This window comes from Phoca vitulina, unplaced genomic scaffold (assembly GCF_004348235.1).
Source record: "Phoca vitulina isolate PV1807 unplaced genomic scaffold, GSC_HSeal_1.0 scaffold65, whole genome shotgun sequence".
Classification (NCBI taxonomy): Eukaryota; Metazoa; Chordata; class Mammalia; order Carnivora; family Phocidae; genus Phoca; species Phoca vitulina.
Window position 1 is genome coordinate 11249698 of NW_022589768.1, and position 19947 is coordinate 11269644.

At 47.4% G+C, this 19947-nt stretch overlaps 1 protein-coding gene across 1 annotated transcript in view; it reads left to right on the plus strand.

The window, feature by feature from the left end:
- The window catches only part of ST8SIA2 (ST8 alpha-N-acetyl-neuraminide alpha-2,8-sialyltransferase 2), a 91030-nt gene that overhangs the window by 58990 nt on the left and 12093 nt on the right, over positions 1-19947 (plus strand). Inside the window, exons 4-5 of the mRNA XM_032392126.1 lie at positions 9595-9852; positions 15149-15442. Coding sequence (XP_032248017.1) covers positions 9595-9852; positions 15149-15442 — 552 coding nt within the window. The remainder of the gene's footprint in view (positions 1-9594; positions 9853-15148; positions 15443-19947) is intronic.

The window sequence follows — 19947 nt, forward strand, 5'->3', positions numbered from 1 at the left end:
CTCTAATAACTTCCATGCTTTTTTCAAGCCCAGCTAGTATCTTTAAAATCATCGTTCTGAATTCTATGTCTGACATCGTACTAATGTCCGTCTTGAGTAGGTCCCTGGCAGTCGGTACTGCCTCTTGTTCTTTTTGTTGAGGTGATTTTTCCATCTTGTCATTTTGTCCAGAGGAGAATAGATGAATGAGAGAACAAAATGCTAACAGGGTAACAATGTCCCCAGAAAATATACTCTAAACAAATCAGAAAAGACCTGAAGCCAGGGGAAAAGAAAGGGAAAGAGAGAAAAAAGAAAAAGATAAAAACAAACAAAAACAGAAGAAAACAAATAAAACAGAATATGATCAAATATGATCAGGCTGGTGTATAGATCAGTGCCACACACTAGATTGTGGGTGTATTTTGGTCTGTTAGAAGAAAGTGCCTCCCAAAATTTTAAAGAAAGAAAAACTTATATGTGTACAAAAATAAGGGTTGATATGATGAAGGGATGGAATGACTGTAAAGACGAAAATTATAAAAATTTTTTAAAAAGGAATTGATAAGCTAAGAAGTTGTTTGAAAAAAGAAAAGAGGATTAAAAAAAAAGAAAAAAAAAGGAAGACAATGTGATCAGGCAGAAGACTAGAACAAAGCCATACACTAGAGATTTAGGGTATATTTTGATCTGTTAGGATAAACTGTATCTCAAAATTTTAAAGAAAGAACAACTTATATGTATATGCCAAAAATAAGGGTAACTACTATGAAGTGATAGAATATGACTCTAAAAATGAAAAATAAAAATGTTTTTTACAAAAGGGATTGATAAGATGTTGGTTGAAAAAGGGAAAAAGAAAAAGAAAAGACAGTTAAAAAAATTATCTTTGAAAGACTAAAGAATCATGTTAAAAAAGCCATGGATTCTATGTGCAGTATTCCCCTAGCGCTGGAGTTCTGCCATTCGCTTTGATCGGTAAACTTGGTCTTGGCTGGCTGTTCTTGCTGATCTTCTGGGGGAGGGGCCTGTTGCCATGGTTCCCAAATGTCTTTGCCGGAGGCGGAATTGCTCCGCCCTTGTCCAGTCCGGGCTAAGTATTCTGCTCGGGTTTGCTCTCCGGAGCTTTTGTTCCCTGCAAGCTTTCCGTACAGCTTTGGAGGCGGAGAGTGAAAATGGAGGCCTCCCAGTCTCCGCCCCGGAGGAGCCGAGAACTCGGGGCCCCGCTCCTCAGCGAGCCCCCAGAGAAAAGCAGTCAGTCACTCCCGTCTCCCTGGTCTCCAGCCTCACTCCGTGCTCACCCGGCCTGTGACCGCGCCTTTCTATCTGGCACCCGACCCCGGGTGGAGTCTCCAAACCCAGCAGATCCCTGCAGTGCACTCCCGCACCTCTCCTCCCGGGGGAGGAAGGGGAGTCTCCCCGGATCTGCCGCTTGTTGGGTCCCTGCTGGAGGAGCAGTGGCCCGACTGTGCCGTGGATCACGGTTTATGACAACCCCGAGCTGAGAGCCCGCGCCTGGGCTCTGTCTCTGCAGCCGGCTTCCCTGCTCCGATACCTGGGAGCTCTGCCGCACTCAGGCACCCCCGGTCTTCCTGTGACCCCGAGGGTCCTGAGACCACACTGTCCCGCGAGGGTTCCACCCTCCACTTCGCCACCAGAGTGACGTCCCACAGCGGAGCAGACTTCTAAAAGTTCTGATTTTGTGCTCCGCGGCTCTATCACTTGCCAGAAGCGGCCGACGGAGGCCCCTCCCCCGCCGTCTATCCTCCCGAATATCGCCTCGGATTCACTTCTCCGCACGTCCTACCTTCCAGAAAGTGGTCGCTTTTCTGTTCAGAGAGTTGTAGCTCTTCTTTTCTTCGATCTCCTGTTGAGTTTGTAGGTGTTCAGAATGGTTTGATCCCTATCCAGCTGAATTCCTGGAACCAGAGGAAATCCAGGTCTCCTACTCCTCTGGCATCTTGCTCCGCCCCCTTCTATTCTTTATTGAATTTTAAAGTTTCTCCATAAATGTCTTGTATGTTCTTGATGAAGCTTTTTCTTTCTTTTTTTTTTTTTAAAGATTTATTTATTTTGGGGGGGAAGGGCATAGGGAGAAGGAGAGAGAATCTCAAGCAGACTCCCCACAAAGTGGGAAGTCCCACATGGGGTTGACCACCACCCTGAGATCATGACCTGAGCCAAAATCAAGAGTCAGATGCCTAAGCGACTGAGCCACCCAGGTGCCCTTGTGAAGATTTTTTTTTAGATACTTCGTAGTTGTATTGATTCGGGGTGTTATGTCTTATTTTTAAATACATTTTCTTTATGGTTAGAGGGCCACGTGGAGAAAGACTGAAGCTGAGGAGTCTTGTAGGTTATGTCTCTCTTCTGGGCTCTGATTAGATGTATATGAGGCTACTCTTGTCCCTATATTTCTTATTTTTTCTTTCATACTTACCATCTGTTTCTCCATGTGCTGCCTTTTAGATAATTTATTCCGCTGTAACTTCCAGTTAATTAGTTCTCTCTTCAGCTGTCTAAGGTGCTCCACCTCTGCAGTGTGTTTTTAGAAAAGAAATTTCCAATGTTATCTTTTTAAATTTTTATTTATTTATTTATTTATTTATTTATTTATTTATTTATTTTTTAAAGATTTTATTTATTTGACAGAGAGATAGAGAGCACAAGTAGGCAGAGGGAGAGGGAGAAGCAGGCTCTCGGCTGAGCAGGGAGCCCGACATGGAGCTCAATCCCAGGACCCCAGGATCATGACCTGAGCCAAAGGCAGCCGCTTAACCAACTGAGCCATCCAGGCGCCCCCAATGTTATCTTTTTTTAAAGGTAGGTTTATTGATATATAACTTACAGCCAGTAAAATTCACCATTTTTAGTTGTTTGGTTTGATCAGTTTTGACAAAATTATACAATAGTGTAATCATCACCACAATCAATACATAGAGCATTTCCATCCCCTCAAAAACTTTCCTCCAGATCTTTCATAATCAATTCCCTCTATCCTCTCCCAGCTCCTGGAAACCACTGATTTATTTTCATTCTTTATAGTTTTGTTTTTTCCAGAATGCCATGTAAATGGAATCATACAGTATATACAGCTTTTTTTTTTTTTAAGATTTTATTTATTTATTTGAGAGAGAGAATGAGAGAGAGAGCGAGTACATGAGAGGGGGGAGGGTCAGAGGGAGAAGCAGACTCCCTGCCGAGCAGGGAGCCCGATGCGGGACTCGATCCAGGGACTCCAGGATCATGACCTGAGCCGAAGGCAGTCGCTTAACCAACTGAGCCACCCAGGCGCCCAGTATATACAGCTTTTTGATTTGGCTTCTTTCACTTAGCATGTTTTTGAGAGTCATCCGTTTATCAGTAGTTCATTCTATTTTATTGCTGAAGAGTATCCCATTGTATGGATGTACCACAATTTATCCATTCTTCAATTGACAGAATTTGAGTTGTTTCCAGTTTTTGGCTATTATGAATAAAAATGCCGTGAACACTTGCTTACAGGTCTTTGTGTGGACATATGTTTCACTTCTTATAAATAAATACCTTGGAGTAGGATTTCTGGATCGTAGGGTAAATGTATATTTAACTTTATAAAACACTGCTAGAACATTTGCCAAACTTTCCATGCCATTTCGTATTCCTACTGAGAATGTATGAGCATTTCAGTTGTTCCACATCCATGTCAACACTTGATATTGCCAGTCTTTTTAAGTTTAGTTGCTGTAGCGGGTGTATAGTGTTTCTGCAATATATTTGCAATTTTGATTATTATATTTTTCATTTCTAGAGGTTCTGTTCATTTTTCTTCAAATCTGCTTCACCCTTTTTAGTTATGCTTGTTCCTTACTTGACTTGCCTTTACTTTTTAAAAACATATTAAGCTTACTTTATATTCTGTGTCCAATAATCCCTTTATCTACCATGTTTTTGGGTTTCAGTCTGCTGTTTTTTCAGCTGGCTCTGGTTCATGATTTCTTGTTGTCGATTGTGAACTCATATTTTTGTATCTTTATCTGAGGAAGTGCTCTGAGGGCTGAGTTGAAGATGGCTTCCCTCAGATAGAGGAGGCATTGCTTGCTGTCAGGTCTCTGGGGAATCACCCACCCAGGACTATTTGAACTACATTCTCTCCTTGAGGTTCTTTAAATCGAGCAGGTAATTTTATTTCAGCCTGTGAACCTGCATGAGTCAGACTTGAGATTACAAAGTCTCAGGGGAGATGTTTTTTCTTCTCTACTCACCACAGAGGTTTAAGACAGGTTATTTTCCTTGTAGTCCTCAAGGGGTGGGTTTATTTCTAGATCATTCTGACACTAAGGGATAGCTTTTAGGGTCCCAGCTTTTTGTTGGGGGTGTCAAATTACATGCTCTACTTTGAGGGAGACCTGGGCTTTGCTCTGCTGGCAGTAAAGGAAGAAAAGGAAAAGAATTGGGCAGGCAACAAATCCTGTGTGCTGAAAACACTCTCTTACATGAAAATCACATTAGGGGCACCTGGGTGGTGCAGTCAGTTAGGCGTCTGACTTGGTTTTGGCTCAGGTTATTATATCAGGGTTGTGGGATCGAGCCCCATGTGGGTCTCTGTGCTCAGGGTGGAGTCGGCTTCAGACTCTCTCTCCCTCTCCCTCTGTCCCTCCCCATTGTGCGTGCTCTCTCTCTAAAGTAAAATAAAATAAAAGAAAAAGAAAATCACATTAAACACACCCCAATGTGAGGAAAAGCAAGGCCAAAGCGTAGGAACAAAATCCTTATAGGCTTACCTGAAGGTATGGTGTGAGTTGCCTCTAACACCTCGCCCATGTCCTCCTGCAACAAGACTCACACATCATTTTCTTGTTCTAGAAATGTTCCTCAAGTCTTCACAGGGTGCCAGTAGAGGTCAACTAGCAAAGCATTTAATCCCTCTCCTTTTTTTCCCCTTTAAATACAACTAATGTATTGTGGAAATGATATGGTAGAAATTAACAGCTCAGATGTGAGAAAACATCTGGGATTGTCAGTTACTGCCAATTCTAGTAGAGATTGAGGACTCTTTCACTGTAACAGTGCTCTATAAGCAGGGTTGTATTTCTTTCTTGCTTGCTGTCTGATGAACTTGTTAGGATAAATTACCAGAAACAGAATCACAGGGTCAAATGTATGCTGATTTTAAATTTGGAGAGGTATTACCTAATTTTTCTTCAGTTACTGTTTTATCAGCCGAGTACGGGCATTCCTTTTCCTCCATATGCTAGTCAAATACCAGATATAATTTAAAATTCTTTTTTACACAGTCTTGTAGTCTTGTAACAGCTCTCATGAGTTAGTTCTCTCATCTATAAATATCTGATCAAATTCTGTGTTCAAACTTCTGGGCCAATTTTTCTTCTTTTGAATGCTTTTCTCTATTCTCCAACTTTTCAAGATGGCGTCTGGGTGTAGGTAAAGGTGTATGTGATTTCATGCCAACAAGGTGGGCAGCTGGTTCATGGAGGGTCTTTTTGCCATCATCTGGATTTTTGATGACTCACCTGAAGAGGATCTTTGTGCTGCCTGCTCAGTGAGTATCTTACTGGTATCTATTGCTTGTCAAAAGTGAGGCCCATTTCTACCCCAACCCCTATTGGCTAGGCCCTATGTGGGATCTTGTAGGCCTTGCAGATCTCTCTTCACTTTCCATCTGGCCACTGGCTTGGGCCATCTCCTCTGCAACCTCTGCCTTCAGTGGCTCACCTTGCTCCTCCCCTCTGTAGTCACTGCAGGCCTGCTGACTGACAGCATTCTACTTCGTCCTGCATTCCTCAGTGGTGAAGGTTCTGGCTGCTCTCTCACTGGGGAAGCATCCTAAAGTGGCCAACTTATATACTTGGAGGCAAGGCAGATAGACCGCCCAGCCCAGTACATAGTAGGTATGCAAAAGACGTTGATTTTCCCTCCCTTCTTTTTCTGCAGTAGGCAACCACATGTCTGACTCTGATTCTCTCACAAACCCAACATGCTAGAATAGTAGATTAAAGAAGAAAAAGAAATGGGTCCACTGCTCAGAGATAAGCACTCCCCCACTTTCTGATAGCTATCCATCTCTAGACTTTCTTCCGTGACTATATATCTATTTTAGGATGGGCGTAGAGGGAACCTCCTTTCTCTGCTCTTCATGTTTTCATGTGGTAAGACCTCCACTAGAGGAACACTCCAGCCTTTCTCTAATGCCTCACTTAGTCCTCTGAAGATGAGGGGCTTGGAGAAACTCAACACCTCCTCCTTCCCAGGACATGCAGAGAGCCCCTGCTCTGCCTTGGGGCTCCCTGCTGTGAGTCTTACAGGAACAGGATCTGGTCCTGCTGAGTGAGCCTCTGTTTGCCCAATGTCACTTGTGATCCAGTAGGCAAGGCAGTCAGTGGAGGGGTTCTCCAATGGAGAGCCATAGTCAGTATTTCTCTCCCCCTCTCTCTCTCTATCGTACAATCCCCTGTGGATGCATTAAATTGTTTTCATGTTTTACTATTAAAACCAGGCTTTGTAAACATTCTTGTACATATTTCTTTCCTACTTGTCTGATGAATTCGTTAGGATAAATTGCTCAAAGCAGCATCACAGGGTCAAATGTATGCTAATTTTAAATTTGGAGAGGTATTACCTAATTTTTCTTCCGTTACTCTCGCCAGCAGTGTGGGAGTTCCTTTCCCTCCATACCCTCGCCAACACTGGCTGTAATTAATTAAAAAAATCTTTGCTCATCTGCTAGCTGAAATATTGTTTTAATTTCCATTCATTTTATTACTAGTGAGCTTGAACATCTTTTTCAATTTGTTTTTCTTCCCTAATTTGCTTGTGCATGTTCTCTGCAAATTTTTCCATTAAGGTGGTTTTCCCCTCTGATTTGTAAGAGTTATTTTTGTGTTAGGTATCTCAGTCTTTTGTTGATGGCAGGTTAGAGTAATGGGTGAGTGCTTGGGTTTTCGAGACATGACTTTGGACTAAGATACTTAAAATCTGCTGTCACTTTCTCATCTGTAAATTAGTCCATATTGGACAGGTATAAAATATTACTCTTTTCCTCTCACACGTGTCACCTCAACTACACCCCTCCAGGGATAACTGTGAGAGACAGTATTGTTAGCAGCCATGATGGGGTGTCTACATAATAGTGACACATCCCAAGAAGGCAGGAAGCATAAAGAGAAGAATCAATGAGGGGCACATGTAGAGAGAAGATTGAGGGCAGCAGCTCCACTTTGGGATGTGGGGAAGATAGATGGGCTAACCATTCTTTTAAAGGACGTTTTTCTGGGTGTTGTAACCTTTCCTTTGTAGACTCTGGTTCCGTCCCCCTCCCTGAGCTATTTATTCAATAAAATTCTTTTTCTGAGCTTTGATTCAGAGCTGTATTTCTTTAGTACTTACCTCTGTGTGACACTGGATTTTAGGAGAGCAAGAAGGCTCACTTGACCAGGGTATTAATTGAGACGGGGCATGTGAGGTGCACTTTGCAGACATTTCCCTTAATCTGTTATTAGTATTTGTACTAAGTTTATGGCATTTTGCCATAAAGGAAAAAAACTGTTTTATTTATTTATTTATTTATTTATTTTAAAATTTTTTATTGTTATGTTAATCCCCATACATTACATCATTAGTTTTAGATATAGTGTTCCATGATTCATTGTTTGTGCATAACACCCAGTGCTCCATGCAGAACGTGCCCTCCTCAATACCCATCACCAGGCTAACCCATCCTCCCAACCCCCTCCCCTCTAGAACCGTCAGTTTGTTTTTCAGAGTCCATTGTCTCTCATGGTTCTTCTCCCCCTCCGATTTCCCCCCCTTCATTCTTCCCCTCCTGCTACATTCTTCTTCTTCTTTTTTTCTTTCTTAACATATATTGCATTATTTGTTTCAGAGGTACAGATCTGAGATTCAACAGTCTTGCACAATTCACAGCGCTTACCAGAACACATACCCTCCCCAGTGTCCATCACCCAGTCACCCCATCCCTCCCACCCCACCCCCCACTCCAGCAACCCTCAGTTTGTTTCCTGAGATTAAGAATTCCTCATATCAGTGAGGTCATATGATACATGTCTTTCTCTGTTTGACTTATTTCGCTCAGCATAATACCCTCCAGTTCCATCCACGTCGTTGCAAATGGCAAGATCTCATTCCTTTTGATGGCTGCATAATATTCCGTTGTATATATATACCACATCTTCTCTATCCATTCATCTGTCGATGGACATCTTGGCTCTTTCCACAGTTTGGCCATTGTGGACATTGCTGCTATAAACATCGGGGTGCACGTACCCTTTCGGGTCCCTACTTTTGTATCTTTGGAGCCCAAAGCTTCTGAATTCTTTATAGTTCCCTGAGAGCTTGAATGGGCACCTTACTAGGACACACCGCTGGTGGTCAACGTCTCCAGTCCTACAGGCTCTCAAGCATCAGTGTTACCATCTGCACAATGGGGCAACCATCTTGCAAATTCGCACATTGGCAAAGTGCAGGTAGAAGTGTTGTCCCTCCAGGCTCTGTGGAAAATAAGACTGGCATCATTTTATCTATGCTCGATAGGGGCTTGCTGCAGGAAATGAAGTTCATGTAGGCTAATGTGGGGACCAAATTTCTTTCTCTCTCTGACTGGAATCATTTCTCAAGATCTCTTAGGAGATTCAGACAGTAAACACCCCCACCCCTGGCTAGGATCCCCCAGCTAGGCCTGAGTGGTTTGAGTAAATCTCCCCAGGTGATTCTAAGAAGACACCAATCCTTTTTCTGACCACACCCCATTCCCTCTGTGTACTTTGCTAGATGATTCTAGAGCATTCCCCCTAAATCAAAGTCATCCTGGAGCCTAGGGAGCTGTCCTTTGCTCACCTTTGTTCTGAAACAGCACAAAGGAATTTCTCTGAGGGACCAGAGAGGATCAATTTTTACAAACCCCAAACTAGACAGCAGCGGGGGGCAGGACAGCACACTCCACAGAATGGACCAGCTCAGGGACAGCAGGCCATGTTCTCCGTCTCTCAAAGGGAGAGTTGACACACCTCACAGTCTCCACACTCCCGTTCACCCCATGGGATATCCCTTTGCCCAGAGAAGATTTTTGTGGAAGAAAATAGACCACTGGGGAGTGAGAGACAGGTGTCATCCTGGCTTCCTAATCCTGGTTCAGGACCCCCTGTCAGATGCTGGCCCCAAATCCCACCGAGAGGGGAGTGTGATGTATGGTGACCACTGTTTGGAAATGTCCAAGACAGGGGTTCCCTGGGACGTGGGATTTTCAGTACCAAAAGCAGGCTGTCCTGGGCAAACCAGAATGGTGGATCACCCTTCCTTCCAGGGCCTTCTGTGATGAGTTCACACTATGTCCTAATGGAGTCATTTCCCTGGGCAGTTATCAGCTCTCATAGGAAGAGGCTGTAACCACAAAAACCAGACTGGCCCCACCTTAGTTGCCTCTGGGCTGTTTCTGATACGCCCCACCTAGAACCCATTCTCAGAGGGCACCTGAACTCAGCTTCACCTGTGTGCTGTCTGCATCTGGCCACAGGGGGACAGAGGACAGGAGAAGCTGGTTTGACAAAAGGCAGTTGGCAACAGGGAGACTTTTTCCTCATGTGCGTTTGGTTTCTGTAGGAAGCAAATCTTGAAGTTCTTGGATGCCGAAAAAGACATCTCTGTCCTCAAGGGGACCCTGAAGCCCGGAGACATCATTCATTACATCTTCGACCGTGACAGCACAATGAACGTGTCCCAGAACCTCTACGATCTCCTCCCCAGAACCTCTCCCCTGAAGAACAAGCACTTCGGGACTTGTGCCATTGTGGGCAACTCGGGGGTCTTGCTGAACAGCGGCTGTGGGCCGGAGATTGACACGCACAGCTTTGTCATAAGGTAATCGTAGCAGGGGCTCTGGGCCCAAAGGGACAGGTAGACTTAAGTGGAGCATGGCCAGTTGTCCCGAGAGGTTGAAACAAGAGACACTGCTTAGGTTAGTCCCCGTTCTCAGCTTTGTGCATTAGAATTTCTTGAGGTGCCTGTAAAAGTCCCAGTGTCCAGACTGCACCCCAGACCAGTTAAGTCAATCTGAGGGGTCAGCAGGATGTAGCCCAGGGAACCCAAACCCTTCTGGTGTACAGCCAAGGTTGAGAATCCCTAACCTGGCACAGAAGTAGGCAGACTATGGCCTACAGCCTGTTTTTATCAATAAAGTTTTATTGGAACATAGTCATGCCCATTCATTTTCATATCCTCAATGGCTAAATTAGTAGGGCAGAGTTGAAGTGTTGCAACAGAGAGAGCATATGCCAGAATCTGAAAATAGTATCCAGCCCTTTGCGGAAAAAGCTTGCCAACCCCTAGATAAAGCCTAGGCCAGCCAGTTGTCGGTTCAAGTTTGCAAACCTCTTATAAGTGTTCTCGAAGGTGGTTCTCTGCTAGTAACTATTATCCTGTAGTCAAAATCTGGGCAGTGAGGGGGTGGCAGAGAAACTTGGACTTGACCATTATTCTCCCTGAAATATCAGCTCTTTGTTCAGTCTCCTGGGACCCATTTGGACTCAGTTACCAATGGCCCTGATACCTGACCCCCAATCCAGACAGACTTGGAACAAGGCCTTGCTGTCCCCTGCTCAGAAGTAGGGCACACAGAGCCTCGAGTTTCATCCCAAACAGTGCCCCAGCCCTGGCAGAAGGGCATACCACATCTCACGTTTCCTCCGGGGCTGTCCTGATGCAAAGAGAGCCTCGTCCTGGGGCTTTGGGAAGCGGCCTGCTCACAGAGCACCCTGAACCTCAGGACGTGGGATTAGACGCTGTGTTTACTCTTTTTTTTTTTTTTTTTAAGATTTTATTTATTTGACAGAGAGAGACACAGCGAGAGAGGGAACACAAGCAGGGGGAGTAGGAGAGGGAGAAGCAGGCTTCCCATGGAGCAGGGAGTCAGATGTGGGGCTCGATCCCAGGACCCTGAGATCATGACCTGAGCCGAAGGCAGACGCTTAACGACTGAGCCACCCAGGCGCCCCAGACGCTGTGTTTACTCCTGCATTCACTGTGACGGAAGCAGCCGAACTTGGTTTAGCTTGTTAGCCTTTGTCAGATTCTGCGTGTGCCTGGTGTAGCCCGTGGCTCAGCCCCCATTGTCAAAGCCCTCCAGTCTACAGACTCAGGGACAGAGGGGGGAATGCAAGGGGGAAGAAGCAGGGCAGGTGTCTGATGGAAGCCAGAGCAGGGGTGAGGGTGCAGTGGTGGGGGTGTTAAAGGTGCTGGCAGAGGGTAAGAGTAGGGGGTGCCAGGCAGCATGGAGCCGGAGGCCTTCCTGGCTTGGTGTCACACGTATAAGCCATGCCTCTTCCTTGTTTGCATGCTCCACCTCGCCCTGCCCTAGCACTTTCCAGAGGCAAGGACACATTCCAGCCAGTGGTTTCCCTCTGGGGGCACTGACAGCGAGATGAGCAGTGTGGTGTCAGAGTCCGGTCTTGGCTCAGCTGCTCATTTGTCACATGACTTGGGAGTGTGTCACTCCCCTTTCTGGACCTCAGTTTAACCACCTGTAGACCGAGCAGGCTGGACTAGCTGTGTTTGAGGTCCTTCTGTTAGGAATACCGTCTGTGCTCTGGCCCAGGGCCCGCAAACCCTGACCAGCCCAGGAGTCAGCGGGAGCGCATTCAAGGGTGGAGTCATCAGGGGTGGGGCCTGATGGGATGTTCTCGGTCTCTGTCAATTGAAGTCTTCATCACTTTGCCTTGCTCCGTGTTAACTGGGCCCCTCCTCTGTGTGGGAGACACCGAGACCTTGCCCCCTCTCAGAACACTCTACCCTGAACAGTGGGAAGATGCCCTGCATGCAAAATGCAATGAGCTTGCAAAACGCTCAGCCTTCCTGGGGGAGTTCAGGGCAGGCTTCTGGAAGAAGTGGCATTCGAGTTGGCCGACGTTGGCAAATGAAAAAGGTGAGCAGGAGGAAGGAGCATGAGGAAAGGCACGGAAGCGAGAATAACTAGATTCATGGATCGCGGAGGCTGGGGCTTCACTGAGCCCGCTGCCAACATATGGTGCTGCTGGACCTGGGGCCGGACGGGAGGGCTGGTCCCCGCAGCATCCCCGTGGGCCTGCAATGGCAGGTTGAGGAGACTGCCTGACTCGGGGTCATCTATGTACAGAATAAATTCCCAGATGTTTGCGGATGAAAACTTCATTGTGTGCTCACCCTCACACACTCACTCACACAAACACATACACACGTGCACACTCACCTTCGATAGGGAGAACCTAATGAACCAATGCCCCTTCACAGACCAATCACCACCCTCATCATGCTCATTAGGCACTTAGCATGTACCAGGTATAATTCGATGCACTTCGTGTTTATTGCCTTAGGTAATTCTTGCAACAACCCTATCAGGAATGTTCCATTTTGGGCTGGCTTCTGAGATGCAGAGAGCCACAGGTCCACAGCACGCACTCGGGTGACCAGGCTCAGGCTGTGGGTCTAGGCAGTCTGGCTCAGAGCCAAACATGAGCCGCCTCTCTCCCCGGCAGATTGCCCCTCCCCTGTACCTGTGGCCAAGCCTGTTTCTGGAAGGGACAGATTCCTTTCCAGCCCAGAGTCATGCCTATCAAAGCAGTGCAACCTACCTACAGACCCCCCCACCCAGAATTTGCTCTGGGAGGCCTGGCTTGCTGTTAGATCAAGCTTACTCCCAACCTGATTCCCCCCTACCACCACCCCCATAAGGAAAATTGCCCTGTGAGGGAGGGGCACAGCAGGACAGAGCTGCCCCCATCATCTTCACTCAGGAAGTGACCCTGAGACATGGTCATGGGACTAGCCTGGCCCTCGAAGCCCTCCCCTGCCTGGAACACCTGCCATGAGCTGGGTCCCATGTTGAATGAGGTGGGGAGCCTGTCTCAGGTTGCTCGCAGCCCCAGGGCTCCTCCAGAGTCTGCAGTAGGGCACTTGGACGACACCCCGACTGACCAGTATTGTAGCTGGGCATGCACTTGCCCGTTTCTTCTCCCCTGAAGAATCTGGAAGCCTATTGGGGGCAGGCTCCACATCACTTCCTTCTCTGCCTCTCCTGCAGCCCCCACTGGTCCATGATAGACTCAGTAGATCTGAACCACATTGAATCCACTCCCCTCTGCTCTCAGGACCTGGAGGTTGGCCCCGGGGGAGGCCCCAGGCTCTCAGGAAGGTCTTGGAAGCCTGGTTTAGCCAGGCTTCAGGACAGTAGGGATAATTGTCCCAAACTGGTGGCCATGATAATGATACTCCGTTTCTCTGGCATCTGAGGCAGGGGCCCCTGAAGGTGTCCCAAAGCATTTCCTCCCCCTTGTAGAGTGTAGCCACAGTCAGAGATAGCAAGGTCAGGGTGAGGATGGGGACAGTGGATATTTTAGGGGGTCTAGTCTGAGCACAAACAGGCTTTTGAGTCAGACACATCAGAGACTGAATCCTGGAGGTTCTCTTACTAACGCTGGGCTTCTGAGCAAGTTACGTTGCACATTCTGGCCTTGATTTCCTCATCTGTAAAGTGAGGGTGATTAATACTGAGTCTGAATAAAATGAGCCGACCTATGTTAAAGGACCAGGGGCTGGCACACACCGGGAGCGCAAGGATGTTAGTTTTCTTTCTGATCATCCTACTTTTTCTCCCCAAATGTTAAAGGAAGAAAGTCCTGGCTTGCAAGGACGGTGAGTGGTGTCTCTCTGGATCTCATCATTTGGCAATGACCTGTGGCCCTGGTCTTCATGTCTCTAGCCTCTGTTCTATAAACACTTATTCTAGTAGCTCAGACTTAATTCCATTAGTCAAAAGGCTGTTCCACCATCAAATCCTCCATGCAGGAAGCAGCCAGGTGTCCCCTGTGGCCACCCCAGGGTGCACACCCAAGCTGGACCCATGAAGGTGGGAAGGTTCCCCACAAAGCAGGCCTCTGGTGAGATATCAGAGGTTGCCCACCCAGGGTCCCTGTCGAGTTCAGCACGAAATTGCAATGGCCTTTTATAGTTTGTCCTCCCAGACCCAATTCCATCCAACCCAATACGTACTACAACTTCATCTTATTGTTGTCTATCTGTTGCCTAAAATGCAAATTTGTTGTGTTACTCTCCTGCTCAAGAATCTTCTGTGGCTCCCTTTTGCCCTTGGAACCACATCTGTGACATGCAGTCTCTGCTTGCCTCTCCAGCTTTGTCTCCTCCACACACTATGCCCCAGGCAGAGCAAATCACTTGCCTCGCCCCCAGATACCCACACTGTTTGCCACCTCTATGCCCTTAGATACATTTCTTGTGCCTACAATGCACAGTGTTTCCTAAACTGCCTGGTCATAAGAATTACCTGACAGGCTTGTAAAAGTGTCAGTTCCTCAGCTCACCTGTTGAATCTGGGTCCCCAGGTGAGAGACCTCAGGAATCTGTATTTTTAACTACCGCCTGAGGTGATTCTTCCGCTCTGCAAGCTGGAGAAACACTCTTCTAATTGCCTCATCCACAAAGGGACTAATGCTCATCCATCCTTCTAGATTTCCCTCAGTGGTCACCGCCTCTGAGAATACCACCTAATGCTCCTCCTTCCCGTAATAACATGACACTAGTTCACATTGAGATCTTCGTGTGGTCCAGCAGTGTTCTGAGTACTGGGTACGTAGTGACTCCTTTAATCCCTGGGAGGGGGTGCTCTTGTGATCTCCGTTGCAGCTAAAGAAACCATTGTGCATATTCCTGAGCTGTAGGGAAGCTCTTAGGAAGCACAGAGAGGTTGAGCGGGTTGCCCAGAATCACACAGGTAGAAAGTAGCAGAGGTGGATTCTGAACCTGGGAGTGTGCCTTCAGAGCCCTCACTGTTACCTAACGTGGCCAGGTCACACCTGCCTGTAGCATGGTTACCTTGTGGGCTGAGGGCTGGCTTGCTTGCCTCCTTCCTCCTTGACTAGATCTGGAACTCCAGAAGGCACGCATTGTACAGCCCCAGGGACTAGCGAAGTTCTATGTGTGTGGTAAGAGCCTAGTAAATGTGTGTGTCAGGGAAGAAGAAGCAGGGATGACTGGAGGGGGGGGAGCAAGGGGGGCAGTGCTGGAAGATGAGGAGGAGGGGACAGGAGGTAAAGGTAGGATAAAATGAACTATAGGCAGCAGCATCTCATCTTCCCCAAAAGAACTGTGACGCCTTTCTCTCTGGCAGGTGCAACCTGGCCCCCGTGCAGGAGTACGCGCGGGATGTGGGGCTCAAGACTGACCTGGTGACCATGAACCCCTCGGTCATCCAACGGGCCTTTGAGGACTTGGTCAACGCCACCTGGCGGGAGAAGCTGCTCCAGCGGCTGCACAGTCTCAATGGCAGCATCCTGTGGATTCCCGCCTTCATGGCCAGGGGCGGCAAGGAGCGCGTTGAGTGGGTCAACGAGCTCATCCTGAAGCATCGCGTCAACGTGCGTACTGCATACCCCTCTCTGCGCCTGCTGCACGCCGTCCGCGGGTGAGCGGCCTCTCCATGGGGCAGGGGGCCGTCAGGGAGTCTGGGAGGGGCTTGGTGGGCAATATTCCTCTCCCGGATGCACCTGCAGCCCAGCTTACCACTCAGCAAGCCCTCAGGCCTTTCTGCACTTCCCTTCCTGGAGAAAGGAGGGGGGCTGGCAAGTGGGTTTCTTCCGGCATGCCAGTTTTGCCCAACCCGTAGTGCCTGCCCAGAGAGCTGTGTTGAGAACAGTCCTCCTATTGTGGCTCGGGGGGAATAAACCATGAGGGGCAAGGATGGAAGGAGGAAAATGTGCTGGAAGCTCTTGCAATAGTCTGCGTCAGGACTGATTGTGGCTTAGACTGGGGTAATGGTAGCAGACAGGCAACAGGTGGCTCAGATCAGCTGGAAACTTTGGAGTAGAGGCCTCAGGATTCGCTGATGGGTTCTATTTAAGGACCTCAAGGAGGGCGAGAAAGAGAAACATCCAGGATGGCTGTTAGGATTAGAGCTTGAGCATATGGGTGTGCATGTTTGGGGCTATTAAGTTTGGGCATATTAAGTTTGAGATGCCTGTTACAAATACACCTCTCCACACTCCTGACCTTGCAGCTTGGGATCAGGCCTTGCATCCATTTTGCTCATCCAACCACATGGCAGTTCACTGTCCTGCTTAGTGGCACCAGCTAATGCACTACACGGACCCCCACTGACATTGAAAGGCTCTTTACTGGGGCCCGAGCATAACTCAGTGTGACCCTGGGAAGCTCTCTGACCAACCCACAAAGGGGTCTGGCTGTCCTCACAAAGGTAACCCCCGAGTCCCCCGAGCCTGTGACCAGCCCTGGTCTCATTAGGGTGGGTTGCCAGCACAGAAACCCATTACCCCCAAGAAAAGCCGAGCAAGACATTCAGTAAGAAGTGGCCACACTTGTGGCTGATGGAGCAGAGTGACACCTGATGGTCACAGGGCTCACTGGGTCACATCCCTTATCCTGGAGTTTGACCTGTGAGGCCTGACTTGAGCATCCCCTTCATCCCTGCTGTCTGTCACAGCAACCCCCATCTCACAGAATCTAGGCTCCATGCCTTAATTGTTGTCTCTGCCTGGAAGGAGCAGTCTTTGCATGGTTTGGGGGTCAGAGGGGATGAGAGAAGGAGAAGGACTAGCCCATGGTAAAGAGAAATAGTCCCTTGGACAGGGAATGGGCTACTACCTAGAAGAAATGTATGCAGCCAGAGCTATTTCCAGCTATAATTGACTCACTTTCATCTGTCAAAATAGCATTAAGCACCAGTAACAAGCCCTTTAAACAAACAGGCTGTTGATCCTGGGATGGCAACATCTTCCCTTGCAGGAACTCCCAGGAGGAAATACTGCAGGAGAGAACGGGGCTGGTTTCTGCTTTTAGCAAGGGGAGGAGGTGGTGGGGAAGAGGGTTTCGGGGGCCTTGGAATGGATTTCCACCAATGGCCCTCTCCCTCTGCAGGGTGCGGGGTCCAGTTGGGCATTACAGGAAAGGTGGGCAGCATCTGTAGTGAGAGCGAGGGCTTGCCCAGACTTGGTGGGAACTTCCCCGGTGTTTGCTACAAGAGAAGGAACAGGCTGGGGGGATAGGGGGAGGCACGCAGAACAAAGGCACGGAAGAAAAGACCAAGACCAAGGGTTCATAGAAAAGATGGCTGAGGAGGAACCTGGCCCAGAGGCGGTCTGGTCTAGCATGACAATCATGGGCTTTGGAGTTAGGGACACCTGGTGTGTCCCACCTCCAAATCCCACCTCCATTACTCAGGTGGTGGAACAGGTCCCTTGTCTCCCTGAGCCCTGTTTTCTCTGTCTCTTGCTGAGGAACACTGCCTACATCCAAATGTGTGTCCTGTGCTGGCCAAGAGAGACACACAGTCAGTCATGGCTACTGCCACCAACCACCCAGCAAGGGATTAGACTTGTCCTATAGACTTAAGAGGTAGAAGTAGGACCAGAGGGTGAAACCACAGGGAGGAGCATATATTTAGGCTCAGCTTGATAAAGGATTCCGTAGTAGAACGGTGGACAAAGTCAAATTCACCTGTCAGGAGTTCTTCACCTCAGAGTTCTAGTGTGGTCTGTAGCTTACAGAATAATCTTGTTTCCATATTTAAAAACCTATCATTCAATAAACCCTCTATTTATGAGGTGGAGGGGATAAACTTTTTTACTGCGGTAAAATATACACAACATAAAATTTACCATTTTGACCATTGTTAACTGTGCACTTCAGTAGTGTTAAGTATATTCACAGTGTTGTGAAACAAATCTCCAGAACTTTTTTATCTTGCAAATCTGAAACTCTATACCCATTAAACAACAAGTCCCCTTTTCCCCAACCCTCCCTCCCTCCAGACCCTGATACGGTAAACTTTCTACTTCAGTTTCCATGAATGTGGCTACTTTATATTCCTCATACAAGGAGATTCATACTGCATTTGCCTTTCTGTGACTGACTGATTCCACTTAACATGATGTCCTCAAGGTTCATCCATGCTGTAGCCTGTGTCAGAATGGCCTTCCTTTTGAAGACTGAATAATATTCTGTTGTACATATATAACAGATTTTGTTTGTCCCTTCATCCGTCGGTGGACATTCAGGTTGCTTTCACGTCTTGACTCTTGTGAATAGTGCTGTTGTCAAATTGGGTGTGCAGGTATCTCTTCGAGACTCTGTTTTCAATGGCTGGATCATATGGTAGTCCTGTTTTTAATTTTTTAAAGAACCTCCATCCTGCTTTCCATGGTGGCTGCACCATTTTATGATCCACCAGCAGGTGCACGAGGGTTTCGGTTTCTCCACATTTTCCCTAACACGTGTTATCCCATTTCACCACATCTTTGCCAACACTTGTTATTTGGTAATAGCCCACTTTCACCACTTACAAGTGTACAATTCGATTAGAAGAAATTGGCTGTTAGAGGAAAATGTAGTGGAAAATTTTTATAACCTTGGGTTTAGCAATGGTTTCTTAAGTATCAAAACACAGGCAACGAAAGAAAAAAGAGATAAAAGGGACTTCATCAAAACTAAAACTTTTCATGCACTAAAAAGCCAACATATTCTGAGGGGAAAAAAACCCACCCACAGAATAGGGGGAAATAGTTGCAAATCATGTATCTGATAAGGGATAAATATCCGGAGTATATGTGGAACTCCTACAACTCAACAATACCACAAATAAATCAAACAACCCAATTTTTAAATGGGCAATGGACTTTTTTTACAGAGAAGATACACAGATGGTCAATAAGCACATGAAAAATGCTCGACATCACTCATCATTGGGAAATCGTAAATCAAAACCACAGTGAGTTACCACTTTCCACCCCCTGGGATGGCGGCTATCAGAAAAGTGGGAAATAACATGTGTCGGTGAGGATGTGAGGAAATAGGAATCCTTGTGCCTGCTGGTGGGAATGTCAAGTGGGAATCACTTTTGAGGCATCTTAGTGTGTTCGTTCTGCAAAGGAGGAAGTTGATGCCCAGATGAGTTGGGTGATTTGTAGGAGGCCACCAAGCCAGTGAGGAGCACAACCAGGAACTGAAGCAGAGCACCTCACTCTGGCCAGGGCACCAGAGGCAGCAAATTCACACCCAGACAGTTCTGGATTTGGGGCCCCCATCAGCTCAGTGGGCCGGGTGCTGTCACACCAGAGAAGTGGTGTTAGGAGACCACAGAGGGTAGCGGTGTATCAAGACTCCCTGGGTACATGGCAGTTCTTCTGAGTCTGGGACAGCGTTCCCACCAGGCAGAACAAGCTGAAAGGTCAGAACACCTCGGGGTCCCACCAAACACCAGCGGGCATCTGAGGCTTGACACAGTCTTGTGGAACCGCCTGTCGAGGCTCACAGTGTTGTTCGCCCCTTGACCTCGTCTTGGCCTTTGCCTCCCTCATTCGCTTGACTGCTCCTTCACATCCAAGCCATCTTTCCGAAGGAAAACAGCTGTTCTCAGATAGCAGCTGTGCATCCACACACTCTGAATGCAGCTGGGTGGCTTGAAATATCCAGACATGTCCATATACAAGTCATTGTGCTCCTAGGGCTGGTTTAGTGTCCCCAGTCCATCCATTCGTGGGGAAAAATTTGTGAGATGCTCTAGTAACAGCAAATAGGCTTGACACGAAGACCAAATGAAATCGTTTATATAAATCACTTTAGAGCCCAGGGCTGGTCATATTAAGTCCATCTAGCACTACAAGCTGGCACATGGTAGAGCCAGGCTTCATGTGAAGAGACCACATGACCACGGTTTCAGTTCTCCTGGTTAAACAATCTCCTCCTACACTTTTGTGATTATTAGCCTACTTCTTATTATTAATTGTTTAAGTTGTAAGTGCCTTGAGGTCAGGATAATGGCACTTCATACCGCATCCCTGACCCCTGCATAGTGCCTGATACTGAGAGAGCATCTGGTGACTGGTCAGGGGGTCCCCAGTGACCTCAGATTGAAGAAGGACATGTAGGAGAATAGATGAGGGACACAAATAACCA